The 22,830-nt window shown below is 37.0% G+C and overlaps 8 protein-coding genes across 9 annotated transcripts; 4 read left to right on the top strand and 4 right to left on the bottom strand.

The window, feature by feature from the left end:
- The first annotated feature begins 112 nt into the window (after window positions 1-112).
- Window positions 113-3,932, top strand: LOC106365706 (transcription factor GTE4). Of its 2 annotated transcripts, none has more exons than XM_013805181.3 (6): window positions 113-267; window positions 360-2,693; window positions 2,776-2,824; window positions 2,916-3,026; window positions 3,119-3,196; window positions 3,476-3,932. In XM_013805181.3, the coding sequence occupies exons 2-5, from the start codon at window positions 639-641 to the stop codon at window positions 3,154-3,156; spliced, it is 2,253 nt and encodes a 750-aa protein (XP_013660635.2). In that variant the 5' UTR covers window positions 113-267; window positions 360-638; the 3' UTR covers window positions 3,157-3,196; window positions 3,476-3,932. The 2 variants fall into 2 exon arrangements, with proteins under 2 accessions (XP_013660635.2, XP_022546204.1); XM_022690483.2 differs by having other exon boundaries at window positions 3,119-3,201.
- A 219-nt stretch (window positions 3,933-4,151) lies between these two features.
- LOC106365714 (uncharacterized protein HI_0077) lies at window positions 4,152-6,457 on the top strand. The gene is made up of 7 exons (XM_022690485.2): window positions 4,152-4,566; window positions 4,712-4,953; window positions 5,024-5,120; window positions 5,433-5,616; window positions 5,703-5,784; window positions 5,937-6,009; window positions 6,136-6,457. The coding sequence occupies exons 1-7, from the start codon at window positions 4,162-4,164 to the stop codon at window positions 6,214-6,216; spliced, it is 1,164 nt and encodes a 387-aa protein (XP_022546206.1). The 5' UTR covers window positions 4,152-4,161; the 3' UTR covers window positions 6,217-6,457.
- Window positions 6,458-6,530: 73 nt separating this feature from the next.
- LOC111199876 (phospholipase A1-IIalpha-like) lies at window positions 6,531-8,517 on the bottom strand. The gene is made up of 3 exons (XM_022690484.2): window positions 8,092-8,517; window positions 7,664-8,021; window positions 6,531-7,266 (listed from the first exon to the last, which is right to left on the bottom strand). The coding sequence occupies exons 1-3, from the start codon at window positions 8,325-8,327 to the stop codon at window positions 6,631-6,633; spliced, it is 1,230 nt and encodes a 409-aa protein (XP_022546205.1). The 5' UTR covers window positions 8,328-8,517; the 3' UTR covers window positions 6,531-6,630.
- Window positions 8,518-8,527: 10 nt separating this feature from the next.
- LOC111199877 (ervatamin-B) lies at window positions 8,528-10,023 on the top strand. Its single transcript, XM_022690486.2, has 2 exons — window positions 8,528-9,004; window positions 9,243-10,023. Exons 1-2 carry the CDS (start codon window positions 8,560-8,562, stop codon window positions 9,827-9,829), a joined length of 1,032 nt encoding a protein of 343 aa, XP_022546207.1. The 5' UTR covers window positions 8,528-8,559; the 3' UTR covers window positions 9,830-10,023.
- A 460-nt stretch (window positions 10,024-10,483) lies between these two features.
- Window positions 10,484-12,050, bottom strand: LOC111200132 (LOB domain-containing protein 2). Its single transcript, XM_022690816.1, has 2 exons — window positions 11,930-12,050; window positions 10,484-11,268 (listed from the first exon to the last, which is right to left on the bottom strand). The coding sequence occupies exon 2, from the start codon at window positions 11,257-11,259 to the stop codon at window positions 10,666-10,668; it is 594 nt and encodes a 197-aa protein (XP_022546537.1). The 5' UTR covers window positions 11,260-11,268; window positions 11,930-12,050; the 3' UTR covers window positions 10,484-10,665.
- Window positions 12,051-12,368: 318 nt separating this feature from the next.
- Window positions 12,369-13,365, top strand: LOC106360259. Its single transcript, XM_048738310.1, has 3 exons — window positions 12,369-12,651; window positions 12,716-12,760; window positions 12,888-13,365. The coding sequence occupies exons 1-3, from the start codon at window positions 12,508-12,510 to the stop codon at window positions 13,164-13,166; spliced, it is 468 nt and encodes a 155-aa protein (XP_048594267.1). The 5' UTR covers window positions 12,369-12,507; the 3' UTR covers window positions 13,167-13,365.
- Window positions 13,366-13,562: 197 nt separating this feature from the next.
- LOC106359386 (delta-9 desaturase-like 4 protein) lies at window positions 13,563-15,093 on the bottom strand. Its single transcript, XM_013799099.3, has 5 exons — window positions 14,718-15,093; window positions 14,499-14,639; window positions 14,286-14,426; window positions 14,084-14,190; window positions 13,563-13,983 (listed from the first exon to the last, which is right to left on the bottom strand). Exons 1-5 carry the CDS (start codon window positions 15,027-15,029, stop codon window positions 13,779-13,781), a joined length of 906 nt encoding a protein of 301 aa, XP_013654553.1. The 5' UTR covers window positions 15,030-15,093; the 3' UTR covers window positions 13,563-13,778.
- Window positions 15,094-20,339: 5,246 nt separating this feature from the next.
- Window positions 20,340-22,047, bottom strand: LOC106362210 (delta-9 desaturase-like 5 protein). Its single transcript, XM_013802054.2, has 5 exons — window positions 21,673-22,047; window positions 21,402-21,542; window positions 21,155-21,295; window positions 20,971-21,077; window positions 20,340-20,692 (listed from the first exon to the last, which is right to left on the bottom strand). Exons 1-5 carry the CDS (start codon window positions 21,982-21,984, stop codon window positions 20,494-20,496), a joined length of 900 nt encoding a protein of 299 aa, XP_013657508.1. The 5' UTR covers window positions 21,985-22,047; the 3' UTR covers window positions 20,340-20,493.
- Between the last annotated feature and the right edge of the window lie 783 nt (window positions 22,048-22,830).

Raw genomic sequence — 22,830 nt, 5'->3', positions numbered from 1 at the left:
ATATATATATATATAGCTATTATAAAGCTTACTTTTCAAAAAATATATAGGAAAAAAGATGATCATTTTTTTTACTTTAGTGCTTATTTTATAGCTTTGTTGAACCAGAAAAATTAATGTTATTGGCCAAATCGATTTGTTTTCGGACCAAACCTAAAAAGCTCCGGGTCGGGTAAGAAAAAGCAAACTCAAACGCGGGTTGTTGTTCTTCCTCCTCTCTCTCTCTCTCTCTCTCTCGGCGGCGCCTTCTCTCTCCCAAACTCGCAGGTAAAGCTTCCTCCGATTTCAATATTCTTCTCGCATACCTTCCCCTGCTTCCGTTTCTCACCTCAGCTTTTCTCCTTCTCCTTCTCCTCAAGGTTTGTGTCGATCTCGAAGCTCAGAGAGATTCCAATGACCTAATTGTCTCAGTTCTCGTCAAAAAAAACCTCCAAATTTCTCAGAGATTCTATCCACTCGTCGTCTACTAGTTACGTCAAAACCCCTAATTTCGTGGGGCCTTTTGCTTTGCACACTCTCTGAATCGAAACAAAGGCGTCTTCTGAAAATTAGGGTTTCTAATTTGAGCTGTATCTGTCGGAAGAAGTGAGGAAAGGCATCAATCGAGAACAATCAAGGCGTGAAATTAGGGTTTTTGTATGGCTTCAGAGCCTGTTAACGGAGAAGGAACCGATGGAGCTAGAGAGAAGCAAAAGATTAAAGTTTACACGAGGAAAGGTAAAGGTCAGAGGAAACTGTCTCCGTTCTTTGCCTTTGACGTTGATAACCGCGAGAAACCAGAGGGGGATTTAGAAAACAATCGTCAGAGTCTAGCTCAAGAGTCTGAGAAGAGTCCTGTGTCCAGTGTAGCTAAAGACTCAGCTGAAGCACCTTCTGAGAAGGTGATTGACAAGCCTCTTATGGAAGCATTTACTGAAGCTGAACCTCAGGATGATACTAGTTTGAGTTTGGCTCCTACTGATAAGAGCGTTATTCAACCTGTCTCTGATCCTTTGAGTCAGGAAGATGCGAACGCTTTTACAGGAGACAAGTCTGTGGAAGTACCTTCTCAAAGCAATACAGCTCAAGATGATGTCAATACAGTGGTTGTTGATGAGAACTCTATCAAGGAAAGCCTTGCCCAAGAAGATGTTTCTGCCATGATTGTTGACAAGAAGGCTATTGATGCACCTTCTCAGACCATATCTGCGCAAGATGCCAATACTGTTGTTGTTGTTGACAAGAATCCCATTGAAGTGTCGTCTGATGAAGATGTCCACGTGGTAGATGCAGATAACCTAATAAAAGAATCTCAAATAGATTCCCAACAGCCAGCAGGGGTTGCATCTGATTCTGCTCAGAGCATCCACGCTACTGCGTCTGAAAGCATGCCAATGGAGGAGGACGTAGATGGACGCATAAAGATACATGTACCTTCCAAGTCGAAGCAAGAGAAAGAGGAGATTAGGAAGAAGCTTGAAGATCAGCTTAACGTGGTCAGAGATCTGGTAAAGAAGATTGAGGACAAAGAGGGGGAGATTGGTGCGTGTAATGACTCTCGCCTTTTGGCTAGCGCTGATATTAATAACGGAGGAGGAAGGATTCTTCCAGGGTTGGCATCTGATGGACTCCCTCGTGAGGTCATCAGAACACCAAGGCATTTAAATCAGCTAAGTGTATCAGTGTTGGAGAATGCTCATGGAGTCAGTGAGCATGTGGAGAAAGAGAAGAGAACACCCAAGGCAAATCAGTTCTATAGAACTTCAGAGTTTTTACTTGGTGACAAGCTGCCACCCGCAGAGAGTAACAAGAAATCAAAATCAAGTGCAAAGAAGCACGGAGGGGAGGCTGGGCATGGTTTTACTGCAGGCTCTAAAGTTTTCAAGAATTGCAGTGCTCTACTAGAGAGGCTGATGAAGCATAAGCATGGTTGGGTGTTCAATGCTCCTGTAGATGTGAAGGGTCTTGGTTTGCATGATTACTTCGCCATTATCGAACACCCTATGGATTTGGGAACTGTCAAGTCTGCGTTGGCAAATAATCTGTACAAGTCGCCAAGAGAGTTTGCAGAGGATGTTAGACTTACTTTCCACAATGCCATGACATACAACCCACCAGGACAAGATGTCCACATAATGGCGGAAGTGCTGTTACAGATGTTTGAGGAGAGGTGGGCTGTCATAGAGGCGGATTATAATCGTCAGCTGCGATTTGCCGCTGGTTATGAGATGAATCTTCCTGCTTCTACAATGAGGTCTAGATTGGGTCCTACAATGCCGCCACCGCCTATCAGTGTGAGTAATACAATGGACTGGAGTGGTCTCCCTTCTGACTTGCAACACCCAAAACCAACAACAACGCCTGGCAGAACACCGACGAGTGCAAGGACCCCTGCTCTGAAGAAGCCAAAGGCAAACGAACCGAATAAAAGAGATATGACGTATGAAGAGAAGCAGAAGCTTAGTGGCCAGTTGCAGAATCTGCCTCCAGAGAAACTAGATGCGATTGTGCAAATTGTTAACAAGAGGAACACTGCTGTGAAGCTAAGGGATGAAGAGATTGAAGTCGATATTGATAGTGTTGATCCGGAGACCCTGTGGGAGCTGGACAGATTTGTAACCAACTACAAAAAGGGATTGAGCAAGAAAAAGAGAAGAGCTGAGCTAGCCATTCAAGCTAAAGCAGAAGCCGAGAGAAATAGCCAACAACAAATGGTACTTGTACTTCTGAGAATTCACTTTCTTTTTTTGCTTTAATTTGTATGTTCATATTCATATATATTTTCCTTTATTACAGGCTCCTGCACCAGTGGCACATGAGTTTTCTAGGGAGGGTGGCAACACAGGTAATTTTGTAGGATATTTTGTTAGTTCCACTTCCCTCTGTTTGGTGTGAGATCATTTGGGATTATAATTGCTTCTGCATTTTTTTATCAGCTAAAAAGACGCTCCCTACACAAGTACCTTCTCAAGTGGAGAAGCAAAACAATGAGACGAGCAGATCAAGTAGTTCAAGCAGTTCTTCCAGTAGTTCCAGCTCTTCTAGTGGTACATGCTTTTCTCTGAGTTACCTAACTAATGTATTACCTTGTGACTGTTGTGATTTTTGTTACTAAACGGCCTCTGTGGTTGGTTTGCAGATTCGGACAGCGATAGCTCTTCGTCATCTGGATCATGATCCGACCTACAGACTAAGGCTTTGTGGTGGTGAAAAATATGTAAGGTCATCCAAAGATCTATCTCTACAATACATTGTTAATAAGAAGCTTTTGTTGACTGTTTGCTAAATAGCACATGTGTTAATGTAATGCTTTTAAACGGCATATTACTTGTCTCTGTTTTGGTATGGTTGTAAACTTGTAATATTTTTATGTGATTGGTCTTGTTCACATCTGGTCCATATTTTGGGTAGTTAGTGAGTTCATAACTATTGGTTCCTTGTGGATTTATTATGCCTTATTATATAACCAGTGTCTTGATGCTTTGTGGTGAAACAGGCAGTTTAAAAAGATGGAAGGTAGCTCTAGAAGAGCATTTGGGAGGCTAAGGATCATGATGTGACGTACAGGCCTGAGGCAGAAATATTACATAAGGGTTGGGTTTGATGGAGGAAAAATTGTATTATATTCATATGACTGTTAGAGTAAAAAGAAAAAAAATCTATTCTTAAATTTTTCTCTCTTTTAGAATTGGTAGGATTATGTAGCTGTGGTTGTCTACGTTTTAGATGTAACGGTAGGGTTGGCTTGGTTTGTCTCCGCACTTTTGTATATCTCTCTGCCTCTGGTCTTTAGTGGCTTTAGTTGGTCGACTGTTAGAGCTTTTGAAACAGCAAAAAAGCATCACAACAGATTATGGATTCTTGATGACTTGTGTGTATTGTAAGGTTGTGAGTTTGTGACCCTTTTGTAACTTTGTCTTCTCCTTTACTTCCACTAAAAGCACATTCCCTCATTCTTTTATCTTTCTGATTCGATCTAACACATCTACAGCATCATTTGTGTTAGGCTTTTGAGAGTTTTATCTACGATTCTTTAATCATCAAAGACATGAACTGTAAAACAAAAAAAGTCAGGGTTCTATTTGTAAAAAGCAATAGTTTAGGGGCTTTTTTGTAATATTTAACAAGATTTAAGAGTCTGTTGTGTTCTGTGGAGTGGTGGTTGAACCATCAGGGAAGGAAATGGTTAGAATGTTGATTCATCTCCGTCCCTTCCCGACCAATTATCTCTCTCCTCGTTCTCTCACCATCTGCTCATCTCTCTCTTCTTCTCCGACACCGCAACACAAACTCTGGTCTGGTCTCGACAACTGGAGAAACAGCCCCATCAACGACCTCCGTCTCTGGGGTCCCAACGGCCCTCTCCTCCCTTCTTCCTCCTCCACCTCCTCCACCTTCCACGGCCTAGTCTCCGCAGCCTCTTCTCTCGCCGACCTCGGAGCTCTCGTCCTCTCAACCTCCGACCCTCTCTCAAAATCCCACATCTCACACTTAGCTTTCTCCCGTTGGCGCCGTGAGAACAATCTCCCCGTCGGTTCCATCTCCAACCTCCCTTCCTCTCCATCTCGTCCTCCAAAACCACTTCTCGTACTGTTCCTCAACTTCTTGTCTCTTTCTTTGATAGTTTTGTCGGAAAATTAAAGTCGTTTTTTTGCTTCACTCTCAAAGTTTGGATTTTTATTAGTTTTAATCAGCCAATTTAATTAGTTTTTTTTTTTAATTATTATTGCAGGTTCCGACCAACGAAGTCCCAAGTCCGAAAGAGACTGACCTTCCTCTCAACGCCTATATGCTTCACAACCTCGCTCACATCGAGCTCAACGCTATCGACTTGGCGTGGGACACTGTTGCTCGCTTCTCCCCTTTCTTCGACGTTTTGGGTCGCAAGTTCTTCGATGACTTCGCTCATGTTGCTGATGATGAGAGTCGGCACTTCATGTGGTGTTCGCAGAGACTCGCTGAGCTTGGTTTCAAGTTAAGTCATAAAGTTTCAAACTTTGTTTTCAAGACAACACCTTTTTCAAAGTCGTCTTCTTGTCTGAAGGTATGGAGATATGCCGGCTAATAATTTGTTGATGAGAGAATGCGAGAATACATCTAATAATGTCGCTGCTCGGTTAGCTGTTATCCCTCTTGTTCAGGTAAGTGATTCTCATTCAAAGTTTTCACCTTTTTATACTCCCTCTGGTGTTATTTGTTAAAAAAAAGTATCATTTAATATATAACTATAACCAATTATTAAAAATGTCTTAACATAATTTAGTTGGTCACACAATATTTGAATAAATACAAAAGTTGCATTTAAAACTACTTATATTATGAAACAATTTTTTTTGTTGTTAAAACTATTTATAATATGTAACGGAGGAAGTACAAGATTAAGGAAGCTTTGAATGCATTTCGTTTTAGCTGAATAATATTAGCATTAAACTCATGCTAGTTTAGTTTAACAGGAGGCTAGAGGACTTGATGCTGGACCTAGGTTGGTGAAAAGGCTGATGGGGTTTGGAGATCATAGGACTTCAAAAATAGTGGCTAAGATTGCTGAGGAGGAAATTGCACATGTAGCTGTTGGTGTAGACTGGTTTCTCTCCGTTTGTCAAAAGATGAACCGTGCTCCTTGTCCTACTTTTAAAGGCACTGACAAGTCATACAACTCGTCTCTTCCATATGCTTTTATCTCATCATGTCTCTTGCTCATTTTATACAAACGTCCTGAGCAGATTTGATTAAAGAGTATGGTGCTGAGTTAAGAGGACCTTTTAACCATTCATCTCGGGAGATAGCTGGCATTCCGCGTGATTGGTAAGCATACTCATCGCCCACCAAGACGTTGCTTGAATTAAAAAAAAACTCCAAATCAATTTTTTAAAATAAAAATTAGCTCCTCCAACTGCCTTTCTCTAAGGCACATTTCAGTTTAGCGTAATAGATTAGACTATTCCATGTGTCTTTAGGTATGATCCATCATGTGCCACCGAAGCTGATGAAGGCGGCAACAAACAGGGTGACAAGGAGAAACTTTCTGCGGTATGTTTAATCTTTGTTCATCTCCCCATAGCCTATGTTTCTGGAGGATGAGGCAAATTCTTGTTGACAATTTATCTTTAAGTTAAAGTAGTTATGTATGAACCTTGCTGCAATTCATCTTGACAGGTGTACGACAGGCTCACTCACTTAATCTCAATGGAGAGTGAGAACTCAAGTCTCGAAAGGCCAGCCAAATCAAATGAATGAGTGTGGGGGCGTAAATTATTGGGCTCTTAGAGCAGAGATTTATGCTGCTTCTTATACAACTAGTTCAAATCGAGCTTCATCTTATAATTTTCTCAGATTGTTGTTAGGATGTTTATGGCTTTGTTGCTTGTGGGTAACTACAGTAGTGGAGATGCATTAGAGTTGATCCAGGGAGCCTCTATTTATGTTAACATCCAAAATACATTGTTATTATGTTCAATAAAATATTCAAGTTGTTCTTCGTCCAAGTACACCAATAACGCACTTGTCACATTCTACATGCTTGTCTTGTTGATCTTGATGAGATTTGGCCCTTAGATTCTTTGTTCTTCTAATTGAATTTTTGTGTACAATTACATACATTTTATAAGTATTTGTAACTAAACTTGCATAGGTAAAATCTCTTGTAGCCCGTTACTTATTTGTGGAGTCATCATCACCATCATCATCTTCATACCTGTGGACATCCAGCTTCCACGTCCCATCATCCATCTGAACCATCCCTCTATTCGCAAGACACCTCCAGACACTCGGCACTAAGTACTTATCCTTCAGAGCATCCAACCCCTTATTAACCAACGAAACATCCCGACCAATCTCCAGCCTAAACACCCCGGTCTTGTCCTGCATCCCCGCTATCCCGTGCAAATATATCTCCAGGTTATGGTAGTTCCTCCAGTTCAGAGAACGTTTGAGGTAAGTCGAGTTCAACGTATTGATCTGCAGCACCTCGCCTACCTCTGCATACATGAAGAGTGGATAGTTTGGTGCTACATCCGGGACGTTTACTATTCTTAGGATGTTTAGTTGTTTGTGCGAGCTGACTACTTTTTTGAAGTCTTGGTCTCCTATTCGAGGGCACCCGAATGCGAAGACTGTGATGGGGACTTGTTTGCTTTGAAGACCTGTGTGAATCTTGTTTTGACTGCTGTGGACAAGATCTGCAGCTGCTAGAGTTGACATTACTCCGCCCAAGCTGTGGCCTGTGAAAGTGATGCTTACTTCTTCGTTCTTGTAGACTTCTAGCAGTCTCTTGAGCTCTGCTTGTACCTGAAACCGAAACCAAGACACAGTGCCATTAGCTAGGGCTGCAGGTTCGAGTTATTCAGTTAGTTCGGAATTCGGTTAGATCGGGTTGCTCAAAAAATTTGGTTTTGCGGTTAGTTTGGTTAATTTTCAGTTTAAATTGAATAAAATTCGAAAACAAATTGGTTAGTTCCGTTAATTTTTGGTTATTTCTGTTCGGATTTTGGTTAGTTCGGTTCGAAATTTCGGTTAAAATTGGTATTATTTGAAATTTTTTTAGTTGCCGAAGTGAACCGAACTTGCAAACCGAGCTAACCAAAAAGCAAACTTTTGGGTCGGTCGGTTCGGCAAGTTCGGGTCGGTTTATACCCGCAGGCCTACCATTAGTAATGTAAATGATAAAGGGTAAGGTGAGGTAGACCTGTTCACGTGCGCTAGTTGTGTCATAAGGAGACTTAGCATCAGAAGCTGTATAAACATCAAGCCAGCCACTTCCAATACGGGGCACGTGTTTGCGGTCTGTCACAGGGAAAACTTTAACACCTGACTCAAGAGGAAAATCGAAATCGTTAGCCCATTCATACGGCTGAAGAGTTCCTCTCCAAGCTACAACAATGTCTCTCCTCCCTAGCATCGCCTTCCCCTCGTCTGTAGCGACCGCAATGTAACCCATCCAGTTAGTCTGCACGCGTGACGCTTTCTTTGACAAAGACTTGACGATGAAACAAAGTGGCATCTTTATAGAAGCTGTTGCGTAGATGTACTTGGTCACATTGTACCTGAAGAATCAACCATAGTTTGCCTTTACATCGTCTACACAAAGATGAAACGTTATTTGTGGGAAAGTACCTGATAGGGTTGGCCTTAAGGTAGCCGGTTCGAGCATGGATTTGACTCTTGGAGTAATAACAATCACCGCAGTATTCGGACTTACGGTCCCAGTTAAAGGCGTCATAACCAACCTGAGCCATCTCGCCATAGTGAATGAGGTAGCGACGTAGGTCTGAGTCAAGTGGATCAAGCAGGCCTTTCCATTTGTTTTGGCCACTTAGCACCTTCCATCTCTTTGGTATGTCTTCCAACATGTTTTGCCTTAGTATTTTTCACAAACCTTTCCTTGTTCTAGCTTTTTTTTTTTTTGGGACAGATAAGTGTTTGTTAAGTGTAGGCATGTTACATTGTTAGGGATGAGACAGAAGGAAACTTGTTTCATTAGAACTGTAACAAAATGCAAAACCTGTGACCAAGAGAGCAGCCACGACACTGAAGCTTATAATACCAAGAAACCAAACTCATTTCCCCAAAACAAACAAAAAAATGCTGAATGCACTTAGAAAGTCTAACCTGACCCTTGTCATTTTTATCTGCTCTATCCTGATAGCTTCAAGGCTATGTTATGGGGACTCCTTTGTGTACGACCCAAGCAAAACCTTGAGGGAACGATTCAAGAAGTGGCTTCAAACCCATAGCATCTTATATGGAGGAAAAGAGGAGTGGATGCTACGGTTTGGGATATACCAATCTAATCTCCAGCTAATAGACTACATCAACTCTCTCCACTTGCCCTTTAAGTTAACAGACAACAGATTTGCAGACATGACCAATGCTGAGTTTAAGGCCCATTTTCTCGGTTTGAACACGTCTACCTTGAGGTTAAACACGGACCAAAGGCCGGTTTGCGACGCAGTAGGAAATGTGCCAGCCTCTGTGGACTGGAGAAAAGAAGGTGCTGTGACTCCTGTTAGAAACCAAGGAAAATGCGGTATGAAACCTATGCTCTTACACAGTCACCAGAGGTCTTTAGCTCAACCGGAAAGGACCCTTGGCCATTGTGTCAGAGGTCTCCTGTTTGAGCGATTGTTGGGACGAAACTAATATTATATGTTGTAGATTTTGGGCCTAGCTAAGATGATTACGGGCTTCCGCCTTGAACTTCCTAGTATTCAAAAAAAAAAGATAGATAAATACATGATTGTATTGTTTCTTTTATTCCTGTGCAGGAGGTTGTTGGGCATTCGCTACAGTGGCAGCTATTGAAGGCATCAACAAGATAAAGACAGGGAACTTAGTATCTCTCTCAGAGCAACAGCTCATAGACTGTGACATCAGCGCTTTTAACAAAGGATGTAGCGGTGGATTACTGACAACAGCATATGAATACCTCATACCCAATGGCGGAATAGTCACCGAGGCTGACTATCCATACACAGCTATACAGGGAACTTGCGACCAAGAGAAGTCTCAAAACAAGGTAGTTACTATACAAGGGTACACAAAGGTGGAACAAAACGAGGAGAGTTTACAAGCAGCAACTGCTCAACAGCCAGTTTCAGTTGGAATAGATGCTGGTGGTTTTATCTTTCAGCTATACTCTTCTGGTGTGTTCACAGGGTTTTGTGGAAATCATCTTAACCATGGAGTGACTGTTGTTGGATATGGAGAAGAAGATGGTCAAAAGTACTGGATTGTAAAGAATTCATGGGGAACTGGTTGGGGTGAACAGGGATATGTAAGGATGGAACGTGGTTATAGTGAAGAGACGGGTAAATGTGGTATTGCTATGCTTGCAAGCTATCCCACAAAGTGAGTCCAAGAATCTCTAGAAGCTTTATAGAGCATTTTCCCCTATTTATGATAATATGCAATAGCGCAGATAAAAATAATTATGACTGTGCAAATAAAGTACATAGAGATACTTGAGAACAAAGGTATTGTCAACATGATTTCAAAGATAAAGATGAGATTATATAATATAAACATGTGTTAAGCACATAAGATTCACTTGAACAATGCATTGATACTTTCTCCAGCAAGCATCATGCCAGAGAAGCTGATTCTTTTAACAATAGGTTTGGCATTGAGTGTAGTGATACATCATTTAACACTAACATTGAAGATTCACTCTATACTACTAAGGATCTAAATGGTGACATAAGGAATTAAGGAGAATAGTCAATTCTTACTCATTTTTTAAAAAATTACATCATTTATGGGGAATTTTTATTGCGTTTGATTCCTTGTCATTTCTTGAATTTTAAGAAACTATAGAAGAAAAACATTATTTATCAAAATTGATATGGAAAAAAAAGAATAAATATTCATTGTCATTCTTTTTATTTTGTTCTTATTCATTCATTTCATACTCATTTTTATTTATACTTCAATGGTCACCAGTTAGAGCCTAAATCAAAACACATGTAATATTTATTGCCAATTCCAAAACTCATAGCACACATACACATACTTATGAGATGACCTATTATATATTAGTGAATTAGCGTACACGTTTTTAGCCCTCGAAGACATTATAAATTACACCACAAATTGCATTAAAATAAGAAAAAGGCTCAATAACGTTTAAGTAAGCCACAAGCAACTACTAACATGTAGCATGCAGGCTTCGTATCCACAAGAACTTAAGAATCAATTGCTTAGAGGGAGATAATGCTGTTTAAACCCATTAATCACTGCATAACATTGTTGCCTTTGATCTTGCCTTAAATTTTCGTAGCCACTCCTCGATAGATATCCACCGTTAATAACGTCCCGGTTCACACCAACACCATTGTTATTAACAGTAAACCCACCAGACCCACTTGAGTTTACCGCTAATCCGTTTTTGTTGTTATTGTTGAGTACACGTTGATTATTATCCCAACCAATGAGAGGTTGATTATGAACTAGGCTTTTGTAAACCTTGAGCTCTTCACTGATCCTCCTATACTCTCCGTAGGAGCCAAGGACGGGATCTTTCTGTCTCCATAGAGCTTCCCATGTCAAAGATTCAGACAGCTTGGTACGGTCCTCTTCACGAACGGTCCGTATCATTTTCTGTACGTTACTAACACCAAACACTTTGTGAACGGCCTGAAACTCCTTGTTCTTGCGAGCCGGAAAGTAAGGAGATAAGATGCATTCGTTGTTGCATTTCTTTCTTTGGTGTTTGCATGAAGCGCAGGCTTGATGTGACGATGGGTTATTGGAGATGTTGTTGTTATTAGAGTTCCTTTGCATCATGTCATTCCCCTAGCCAGTAGTTGAGAATTTGAAAATTTAAAACATATATAACTGTTAGTGTCTTAAAATGTTTAGATTAATTAAACAAAACTAATATTTCTAACCACACACACATGTGAGCTGATATATATCAATACGTAATATGGTCTTTCAACCATTCTTGTTATATTAAGAGAGAGAAAGTGTGCTAAAGGATAACAAATCATTTATGTTAGTGCTATAGATTATGGGAATCACATCTTAGTGTGCATATCCTGTCTATAATCTATATGCATGAATGGATCTAGTAGACTAATTGAAGCATGACAAAAAATAAGGATTAAGGAAAAATGTATTATTAAATATTTAAAGTATATAACAAATAATTCAAATTAGTTCTCTATGGATTATGCGAATCACATCTTCGTGTGCATATCTATATGCATGAGTGGATCTAGTAGACTAATTGAAGCATGATGAAAAATAAGGATTAAGAGAAAAATGTATTAATAAAAATATAAAGTATATAACAAATAATTCATATTAGTGCTCTATAGATTATGGGAATAACATCTTCGTGAGCATATCTCTATATGCATGAATGGATCACACAATTCACAAGGAAATAAGAGAAAAATATCTCTCCACAAGAATAAGAGTTTGAACATAATTTGGAGAATGGCATACAAACCTCTTGCCTCCTTTCTTTCCCTTCATTTGTGGGGTTAATAGCAACTGAAGATATGTGTTTATATCGATAACAAAGGGCTAATGTAGTGCATAAAGAGTCTTATATGAACATGAAAAGATTGTTTGGTTAACTGAAAGAAAAAGGTGTATGGATGAATGGTCGATTATGAGATTTTAGGTTGCTCATGTCAAAGGACAATAACAACTTAATAAATCAATAAATAATTTAAGATTTTTTTATAATCTTATAAATGAGAAAATATAATTTCAATTAGTTGTCACTATTTTCTCAGTGTTTTGAACGAAAATATGTGGATAATCAAAATATGATTTATGTTTCTGTTGCTCAAAAAAAAAAAAAAAATTCGAGAACGATATATAACAAAGCCACTCGCGGTGACATAATGCAGGGGTAAGCCCGTCTTTTCGTAGCCAATAACAAACTCTCCGTCGCGCGGTGACATAATGCAGGGGTAAGTCCGTCTTTTCGTAGCTAATAACAAACTCTCTCCGTCGCTGATTTTGAAATTTAAACTTCACAGTAGTGTAGTCTCTGTATCTCTTTCACCAGCAACAAACATGCCCGAGACCGAGAGAGAAGAGAAAAATCGAAGAAGAAGAATGAGGGGAGTAGGAGCAGAGAAGAAGATAACTCTGGAGGAATACGTCGATTTCATCAACTCTGCAAAGTCCATCGACTTCACCTGCTCCTACCTCAATCAGGTTCATTTGATTTTCACTCTCATAGAATCTCATTCCTCTAACCTCTCGATTCTCATCTCTGTAGATCCTTCACATTCACGGCTTCCGAAAGCTTCACAAATCCAACAAGGTACGTAAACCGCCGATCGATCATCTCCCTAATCCGTATGAATTTGATTTGAGAAATTCGATTCTGGTTTTCGGTTTAATCGATTGTTGAAGCTCGAGTAATCGATCGATCGATCGGATTGTAACAGAAAACTGTAGGAGAAGCAGTAGACGCAGTGGATCTGCTCGATCTCTCTCGCTCGACTCTGAATCAAACCTCCGTCTCGTCATCAGCTTCCTTAACTCTCGATCAAGTGATCAGCGACATCGAAGCTCTCAAATGGCAGGAGTGCTGCCTCACCTCTCTCCAGATCATCAGCTCCGATGAAGTCACTCCAGCAGTCGCCAGCCCCAAGCAGCAATCGAACAAGAGGAAGATCGGAAACCAAAAGAAGAAGAAGAAAATGCGAAGAGCGTCAGATCTGTGAACGAAGCAGCAGCAGCTAATACCTCCTACGATGTAACCAACCGCACTCTCTGGAAATTTCTAATTACGGTTTATTAATCTTCCTTTAATCTCACGTTTGAAACAGATAACTATGCATTATACGAGAAATATTAAGAACAATATCATATAGTAAGCAAAAATATATATCTCATCACATTTTTAGTGTTATCATTAGTATTTCTTTGGGGGGTTTTTGATATGAATTTGCAAGCTCTTCGTCTTTATAAATATTTTGAAAGTTCTTTGTCTTTTTTTCTTAATGTAAATTTTTATATTTTGATAAATATCTTTATTGAAAATTTTGTATATTTTTTAATAACTATATTTTCTTCATCGTTAGATTTTTAGCTACAATAATTTATATTTCAAAATAGAGAATATATATATATATATATATTTGGATTCTGAAATTACAATAAATATAAACAGATTATTTTCTGATTATTAACTTAAAACCATAGTAAACATAAAATATGAATGTGAAACCTTGGACTAACATTCCTTATTTCAAAAAACACCCAATAAAGCACTATTAAACAATCTTCAGTTTCCTCTTACATTATCTCTCGTGCATGCATTTCATGTTTTGAAATCAAGATGAACGAGTGAGAGACATTTTCTGTTTCTGGAACTCTGAGGGCAATTTCACATCAGTGGCTAATCCAAGAATCTCAAATAATCGAATGAGGTACCAGGTGATATCTATCTGCCACCACTCAAAGCCATGCCTCGCTGATGTTTCAAACGCATGGTGGTTGTTGTGCCAACTATCTCCCATTGTAAATAAGCTTAGCCACCTTCATTATATTCCACGAATCCATAGCATCTCTTAGTTTTAAGACTAAGCAAGATACTGAAATATCCATATATAAATTATAGTCTTTATAATTGTATTACCAAACGTTACGAGATGTGTCTTTAGTCTTCCACGACCTTGAACCCCAAATGTGGCCTACCGAGTTTACGAGCCATGTCACATGGTACCCGATCGTAACTCCAACTCCCTACCATAAATTATTATATATAATTATTATTGAGTTTATCAATTTTCATTTGGATACGTGCAAATTAGTTTGCAAAAACATGTGGATTAATTTACCCCGCCGCAAGTAAGGTAAGGTAAACCACCGTAGAGATAGAGGACGGTCCAAAACATTAAGACGTGGAAACCAATTGTCTTTCGTAAAAACCTATAGAACCATTGCTGCTTCAAATCCATCACGTTGTTACGTCTTCCACACTGTTACAAACAACAAACGTAAGTCATAAAAAAAAAGACGTACGAGGGATGCATGCATATACATCACGTTACCTTATATTTGATGTAACGAGTGTCAAATATCCACAAGACATAGCTGAACCATAACCCTTCGGTAGGGCTATGTGGGTCACGGTCTGTATCTGTGAACTGGTGATGAAACCTATGTATGCTCACCCAATCCATCGGATCACCCTGAATATATTTGATAATATTTGTTCTTATCATATTCCTATATACTTAGTTAGAACTTATCAATCAACTGGTTTTTACCTGAAGAGCAAAGACAGCAGAATAGGCGAAAGGATATTCGAGCCATTTTGGCAGCTTGAAGCTCCGGTGAGACAAGTTCCTATGGTATGAAAATGTGATGCCGAGCTGAACAACCGCGAAGAGCACCAGACCGAACCGTAAAGCTTCCCACTTATAGTTAAATGGCGCCAAGAGACACAACAAGTGCACAATCGTAACGGTTAACGTTCTCATTACATCGAACGAATTCCATTCTCTCTGAAAATACGCCCTTTTTTCCTTACGAACCAAGCCGCTCTGGCTAGAGCCATCGTCTCTAGTGGGATCACACATTTATCGACCGTCGCGGAACTGTATTTGTTTGAGTTGTAAGTATGTATGAACATATGATGTAGCGGAGACAAGAGAACTGTATATATATGGGCTAATGTTGTTGCGTCAAGGTCTACGTAGTCACCGCCTCATGTTATCTCTTTTGAACAGGTAAAGTTTAAATTTCTTCTGTAGCAAAATACTAAGTATATCTGCTATCTTCTATAATGCTTCTCTTTGTTATATGTTCGTGTGTTTTCAATATAATGGTCACTATCCCCTTTTATGCAAATTCTTTTACTGTGTTTTCAAATAAAATTGTTTAAGCGATAAAGATCACATATTCTTTATAACATGCTAATTTTTTATTGTTCATTAGATTTATAATATTAGTTTTTGTAAATGGAGATACCGAATGAATTACTAAATATAATTAGCCAATGAAAGATAAATCATACAAAAAAGCTTCAAACTAATATTTATATCAAACAAGCTAATTTGTGGTTAGTTAATGATAAGTGTGTTAACATTATCTTATATATATCAAAGTTAAATAATACATGTTATTTTAGTTATACATAATTAAAATTTTCTTTTATTTGAAATAAAAAACATTCAAATGTTCTTACCAAAAAATATATATATTCCCATGCATAGCATGGGATTAATACTAGTTCTTATAATAAAAATAGAAAAATGAGGTTCAATCTTTAAAGATGAGACTTTGTTAAAAGCACTAGAAAATCATACTGTAGATACTAATTATATATATGAGACTAACTTGAGTTAAGAAAAAAAAACAATTACAGTATATGTTTAATTATGTTGAAATGTTAATATTTATTTTATTAGAAACTTTTGCTATCTAACCGTTGAATATGCTCAATTGCTCATACCAGCAAGAATTGTATATATTTGTATTTGAATAGTATCTCTACTTAGTACTTAATTACACATGTAAGAAATTATTATTTTATCTCCATAAAAAAATTACAGAGAAATCCTCAACAGCCAATGCTCTCTCTATGAGCCAACTTTCTTAAAATAACCTTCCCACGTAAATTTTATTGGTGACAACCACGTTAACTTTTTATTACTATTTTATTTGTTTCAATACAACCATCTTATTTTCAACTCACATTTAAGTTTTAACAAAGAATAATATATTTTCGAAAGATATTACCTGATATGTCATTCTGAAATATTCAGTGCTCTATATAACATATAAGAAGCATATTATTATTTTTTGTCAGAAAAACAGATACAAGGTGATAAATGATATACACGTATAAATGTAAATGGACTATCCCCTGTGTAATTTTTCTATTCATATCAAGTGTTCATGGTGCGAGATGAATCTTAGAGCACCAGCATTGGAGGTTCATTAGGGGGGTTCACACGCTTCCCGAAAAAAAATATTATAATATGCTACAGTAATGATTCTGTCTCGCCATGTTCCTTCTGTATGAATTCGGGTCGTTACTGTTCAGTGGGCCTTACACCACGTGGCAGTCCGCTATTGATCAATTTTTTTTTATTTTTTATATTTTTTTTAAAAAAAATCAAACGAAAAATGAAAAAAAAAGTAATAAAAATTTTAAATTATGAACTCCAACCGGGGGTTCATCAATGCTGCTGCTCTTAGATCCAGAGGAGTCGCTTAGGAAATAAGTGATGTCCTGACTTCATGATGGTGTCAAGGGCCAGCTAATGCCGGAGGGTTGAGGGAGTAACGGGCATTTTATCTCCAGTAGAGGCCCAAGACGTGTCCGGCTATTTGTGACAAATAATGTGTCAGGACATCTAATAAATCAAAAAAGTTTATAGTGGTTCTTAATTTCTTGTGGAGTAATATGTGTGTGATTTGAAAAACTTTATTTGAATGAGAAATGGAAGTCTAATGTCTGTGATTTGAAAAACTTGTATAATGTAGCAAAGACAATCATTGGATATTTGAATTTGGATTTGGGTTTTTGATTTGTTAGTTGGACTTCATGTTCATTAACTTAAATCAAATATATGTTGATCTTTTATATTGATAAAAAAAAATACATTTTAAAGTATATTATTTTATTTGAATTGGTCAAAACAATAATTTTACTCTTTAATTTCTTGGTCAAAATATGGAATAAATTCACATACTAATTGACAAGAATTAAAATCTCCATTAGTGCACCATGAAAGTTTCATTTTTGTGTTGAAGAATGAAATTTGGATTTCTCATTATTTTTCTATAAAAGGGCTTGTAAGTATTATAGAAAAAAAGACTTTCAATAACAACAAATCATATTCTTTTACTTATAATAGTTATGCTAATATTTTTTTTTATTTTGTGTCTAAGAGTACAACACTAAGTTAGGTTCAATAAGTTCTATTTTTCGGTGATAGTAAACATAAACAATGTTACAGTTGTATCATGGGAATCTAAACGTTATGAAACTGTCACACTATAAGGAGTTTAAAAATTTAAAGAAAGAGATTAATTATCTCGACTCTGCAATTCTTTTTTATTCTTATATTTCGGTATTGTAATTTTAGTTTATGTTTTTATTATTCCTAACATATATCATTTGTCCTATGGTAGTAAAATAAAGTTTCTACTAAGTCTTCTTCCACGAACTCGCCCATTGTTAAAGAGTTATTTTCTCTTATTTGTTATTTTTTTGTTGTGAAGAGACGTGGGAAGGATTGGTTGTATTTATTGAGAGGTTTGTACTTCTGCTTAAAAATATTTCCCTCTATTTTCATTTTTGGACTATTGTTTTCTCCCTTGTTTTGTTTTTGCCTTTTCTTTATTTAATCATATGATTAGCCAATTGTACTTTTAAATCTTTTCGTATTTGGACCGTTGTTCCCTCTTTTGTTTTTGTTTTTGTTTTTACTTTTATTTTTATAAAAACATATCATCGAAGATCCCGATGGTACTATGCATGAGTCCGTTCCATCAGGCAAAAGAATCAACCATTCTAGTTTCTGAGTTTACTCTCTCCAAACTGTGCTATAAATAACGTTGTTGTTAACCAACAGAGAGGAACAAAGGATGCCATGAACTAGTTATCAGAAAAAAAAACATATAATGGGAGAGTAAAAAGAATTATGTTTCTCATTCCATTGCCATTACTCCAATCTCCATAGTAACATTCCAATGCAATTTCTTGATTGCACGCCAAGGTAGCATCACTCCTAGAGTCAGAGTTTATGCTTCAATGTGATATTTAGGGATTCGTCTTCTTCTTATTGAACAGTGAAAAGAAAGCAGGAGTTGATGTGACGGATCAATTCAGAATGGATTGGACCCCTTTAGGTTTTGCATCAAAGTTAGCTGGAAACTAGTTAGAGCCGCCTGGTCACAATGTGTTGCTTGCATCAACAAAACTAGGATATTTTGTGAGCCAGTATTCTTTCAAAGAGGCAAGTTGGAAACAAGAACACAACTGTTTTTTCAAACGCTTAAGCGTTACTATTTGTTTATTTCGAATTAATGGACTCATAACATCTGTTTGTTAGCGATTCAAAAGGTCAAAAGGTTTCCCACACACTCTGACACACTCTGTTGACTAGGTTCGTCCACATACACAAATTAATGACATGGTATGAATTTTCTTTTTGTGCTAAGAAAATGAGTGAATGAGTTTTGGTTTAAGAAAAATTACTTCTTACACAAAACTAAATGTATTCACTCTGTTATTCTAATCTGACAAATAGCCAATGTACATAGTAAAAATTCAGAGACACTTTTTTTCTTGGTAAAATGTTAAGAATCTTGATATACTGAATTAAAAAGAGTAGTTCTATGTAGCTAAAACAAGGCACATGAAAGAAAACAATGACAGCGTTGCACAGAGTTATTAATGTCACTGTCAGCTTCTGAAAACCTGTTGAATTTGAGGTGTCTAAATAATTTGAGGGGTAAACAATGACAGCGTTGCACAGAGTTATTAATATTTTTTATTTTTTTGATTGAGATATTTGTGACAAAGACGGACGGATACTTTTTACAAAAAAAAAAGACGGACGGATACCACTAAAAAGGTCACGATGAAAAGAAAAAAACATACTCACATCATGTCATCATCACACGCATCTTAAAATTATTATGATAATAACTACTTCAATTCATAACTTAACTGTATACTTAGTTTAATTGATTTTCTTCGAAACCGTTCGAGTCTTGCTTAAATTTTTAGACTAATAAAATGCAAATGTTTATTTTTGTGTTTCATTTCTTCCAAACCAAAAGTACATATCAGACAGACTGTCAAGGATTTTTGTATTTGTTTGAGAATTATATAAGTTGCATGAACATTAATTAAGTGGGCAACTTATGGGGGTGTACATACATAGACTAATGTTGCTGCGTCAAGGTCCACGCTGTTAAATGCAATCGCTCATTCTTCTTTAATGTTATCTATCTACTTTTTTTTCTTTCATTTCCATGCATTTTTAATATTCTGGCAGGGCAGCACATGTTTTCACTGATCCCAAGATTCAACTTGATTACTTGTCTTACAACCTCTTTTTCGATATACCATGTTGGTGAGATGAATTCATTATTGGCCTGCTATTAGTTCATCGATCTACTTACCAGCTAAAAGTTAATCAACTGGGATGTCTACAAATGAGGAGTTAACTAAGAAAACCCTAACTGTCAACCATCTCTTATAAGTATCACTAATTACTTAGTGCTGAAATTTAGTATTTACACAGATGAAGACCTTAAGGAAATGCATTTGATGATATCCGTCTCATGCAGTGCCTTTTAAGCAACATTGCCTATATTAATTACTTCAGTGGAGTATATAACTTCGAAGCCTTCAATTTTTCTACTTCATTCTAGCATACTATGACCCTTTTGCTAGAGTAAATATATATTTTTATTTTAGGTTGTATAATACTATCTTCAAGTGGAGTAAGTTTTATTGGTTTTCGTTTCTCTGAACAAATAAATGTACTGTAGTGTTTATTCACCTAACTTTTCCTTACCAAGTACTCTATAAATAATCGGGTTGCTTGATAATTTATGACAAATATAAATCTGTACATGTTTAGACGGACCGCAAAAACGATAGCTCGATGTTGATGGCATGGACGAAGCACGCACGTGACTTCGTGAGGCATTCCATGCAGCATTATATATATATATATATATATATATATATATATATCTCCTTTGTATATAACTAAACTTTTATTGTTATTTTATTTCGATTAATTTTTTTTCGAAATGACTTGATATTTGAGATCTTAGACCCATTCGTACATTTGGAGACTAATAAGATGTGAATATTCATTTAAAAACAAACATCAAACTAATGATTTTTAAGAATATACTTGATCGAGGACATTTAAGTCTACTATTAAGAAAGAAGAAGGAAAACATTCATTTATTTTGGAAATTAAAATAGCAATAATCTCGGTAATAACTTTAATAATGATGAAGTATATATTACTGAAAAAACATTAATCTCGAACTTGGATTTGCTCATCAACGAGCTAGAGCCAGCTTCTGTTTTTGGTATTCCGAAGGCAGTTTCACATCAGTGGCTAGTCCGAGAACCTCGAATAGTCGAATGAGGTACCAAGTGATATCTATCTGCCACCACTCCAATCCTTGCCTTGCCGATGACTGAAACGCATGGTGGTTGTTGTGCCAACTCTCTCCCATCGTAAACAAGCTTAGCCACCTTCATTATATAATCACAAGATAATCAAATCATACTTTATTAGTAAACAATATATGCACATGAGACGAAGTTTCTAAGCTGTTTTTATTTTAAGATTATTTCCCCTTGGTTATCTGATTCTCATGCCGACACTATAGTACTTGATGTTTTTTGGTTAAATATAGTACTTGATGTTTGTGATATTCTTTTGGTTTACCCATCCGATTTAATGTTATTAATGATAAGTTAACTAGTTGACTTAATAATATATATTGGAGTCTTAATTAATATCGTATTACCAAACGTTACGAGATGTGTCTTTAGTTTTCCACGATCTCGAACCACAAATATGGCATGCTGAGTTTACGAGCCATGTCACGTGGTACCCTAGCACACCTCCAACGCCCTGTCATTATTTTTTTTATCAAATTCATAACTAATAGTTTTACCAAATTTTGAATATTGGATTAACGAACTAATTACCCCGCCGCAAGTAAGGTAAGGTAAACCACCGTAGAGATAGAGGACGGTCCAAAACATTAAGACGTGGAAACCAATGGTCTTTCTTAGAAACCTATAGAACCATTGCTGCTTCAAGTCCATCACGTTGTTACGTCCACCACACTGTTACATAAACTCGCAACGTTACAAACGACATCATAAGTCATATTAATTGGAATTTTTCAAAAAAAAAAGTCATATTAATTAGAATGAGATATATATATGTTACCTTATATTTTATATAAAGCGTGTCAAATATCCACATGACATGGCTGAACAAAAATCCTTCCTTAGGGCTATGTGGGTCACGGTCCGAATCTGTGAACTGGTGATGGAACCTATGTATGCTCACCCAGTCCAATGGATCACCCTGGAAAAAATCATTTTTCTAATCATACTTCCAAAAACATATGACATATATTATTCTACGTGTTAATTGAAATCAATAAACCAGTTTTGGTTAACAAAAATAAATAAATAAATAGTTAACCGGTTTTAACCTGAAGAGCAAAAACAGCAGCGTAAGCAATAGGATATTCAAGCCATTTTGGGAGCTTAAAACTCCGATGAGCCAAGTTCCTGTGGTACGAGAATGTGATGAGCAGGTTAGTCAGTGTGACGAGAATCAAACCGAACCGTAGTGCTTCCCATGTGTAGTTAAACGGCGCCAGGAGACACCAAAAGTGCACAATCGTAACGGTTAACGCTCTTGCTACATCGGCCCACGTCCAATATCTCTGAAAATACGCTCTTTTTTCCTTACTCACCAAGCCACTTTGGCTAGGCACACTGTCTTTAGTGGGATTACACATCTCGAACCCGTGAGGAATATTGCACTTAGCTTGTTTTAGTTAAAACTTGTAAGTTGTATAAACATAAGAGAGAGCAGATATGGGTATATATACAAGGGCTAATGTTGTTGCGTCGTGGTCCACCTTGATAAATGCAATTCACCAACTCTTCTTTAATGCTATCTATCTACTTTAATTTTCTCCATTGCAACAGCACTTGTTTTTACTACATATATCTACTCACCAGCTAACGCTTAAATTGGATTGTCTAAGCAATCCCATTGCAAACTGCCAATGCTATTTCGTTTACCAAGTTTCTTAATACGTATATATGTCATTTAAATACGTACGTAGGCTATCATGACTTATAATCTGGTATTCTGTCTATTGTGGTTGTATCTAACAATGTTTTTTGTCAACTGAAGATTATATTACAACAAGTGAAAAACAATCGTACACAGCGATGAACATATTCTTTCCGGAGCTAGAAACCGAGAAAGATTAAAAAAAATGAAAATTCTAAGCGATAGCTAGCTACAAAGATGAAAAGGACTAACAGAACATAATCCAATAGCTGTAACTTGAGAGAGGAAAGTGACCTCAATGCATGCAACCCAAATATTATAACACAAAGAAATTCTCAACACTGGATAGAAACAGGTCAAAGGAACTTAAAAGAATAAGGTATCTAACAATGTATCTATAATGTACTTGTATATTTATAAATAGTGGGAAAAAATAGTAGAGAAGAAAAATTACTTGTACCATAGTTTTAAATTTGATCCAAGATTATACCACTTAGCAATGATATATATCGCAGTGGATTCCTAAACTTATAAGTCTTAACATTTTTGATGAATCTCAATT

This window comes from Brassica napus, chromosome A8 (genome assembly GCF_020379485.1).
Source record: "Brassica napus cultivar Da-Ae chromosome A8, Da-Ae, whole genome shotgun sequence".
In the NCBI taxonomy this organism is placed as follows: Eukaryota; Viridiplantae; Streptophyta; class Magnoliopsida; order Brassicales; family Brassicaceae; genus Brassica; species Brassica napus.
The sequence above is the reverse complement of the archived record's forward strand: the minus strand, read 5'-3'. Positions and strand labels throughout refer to the sequence as shown.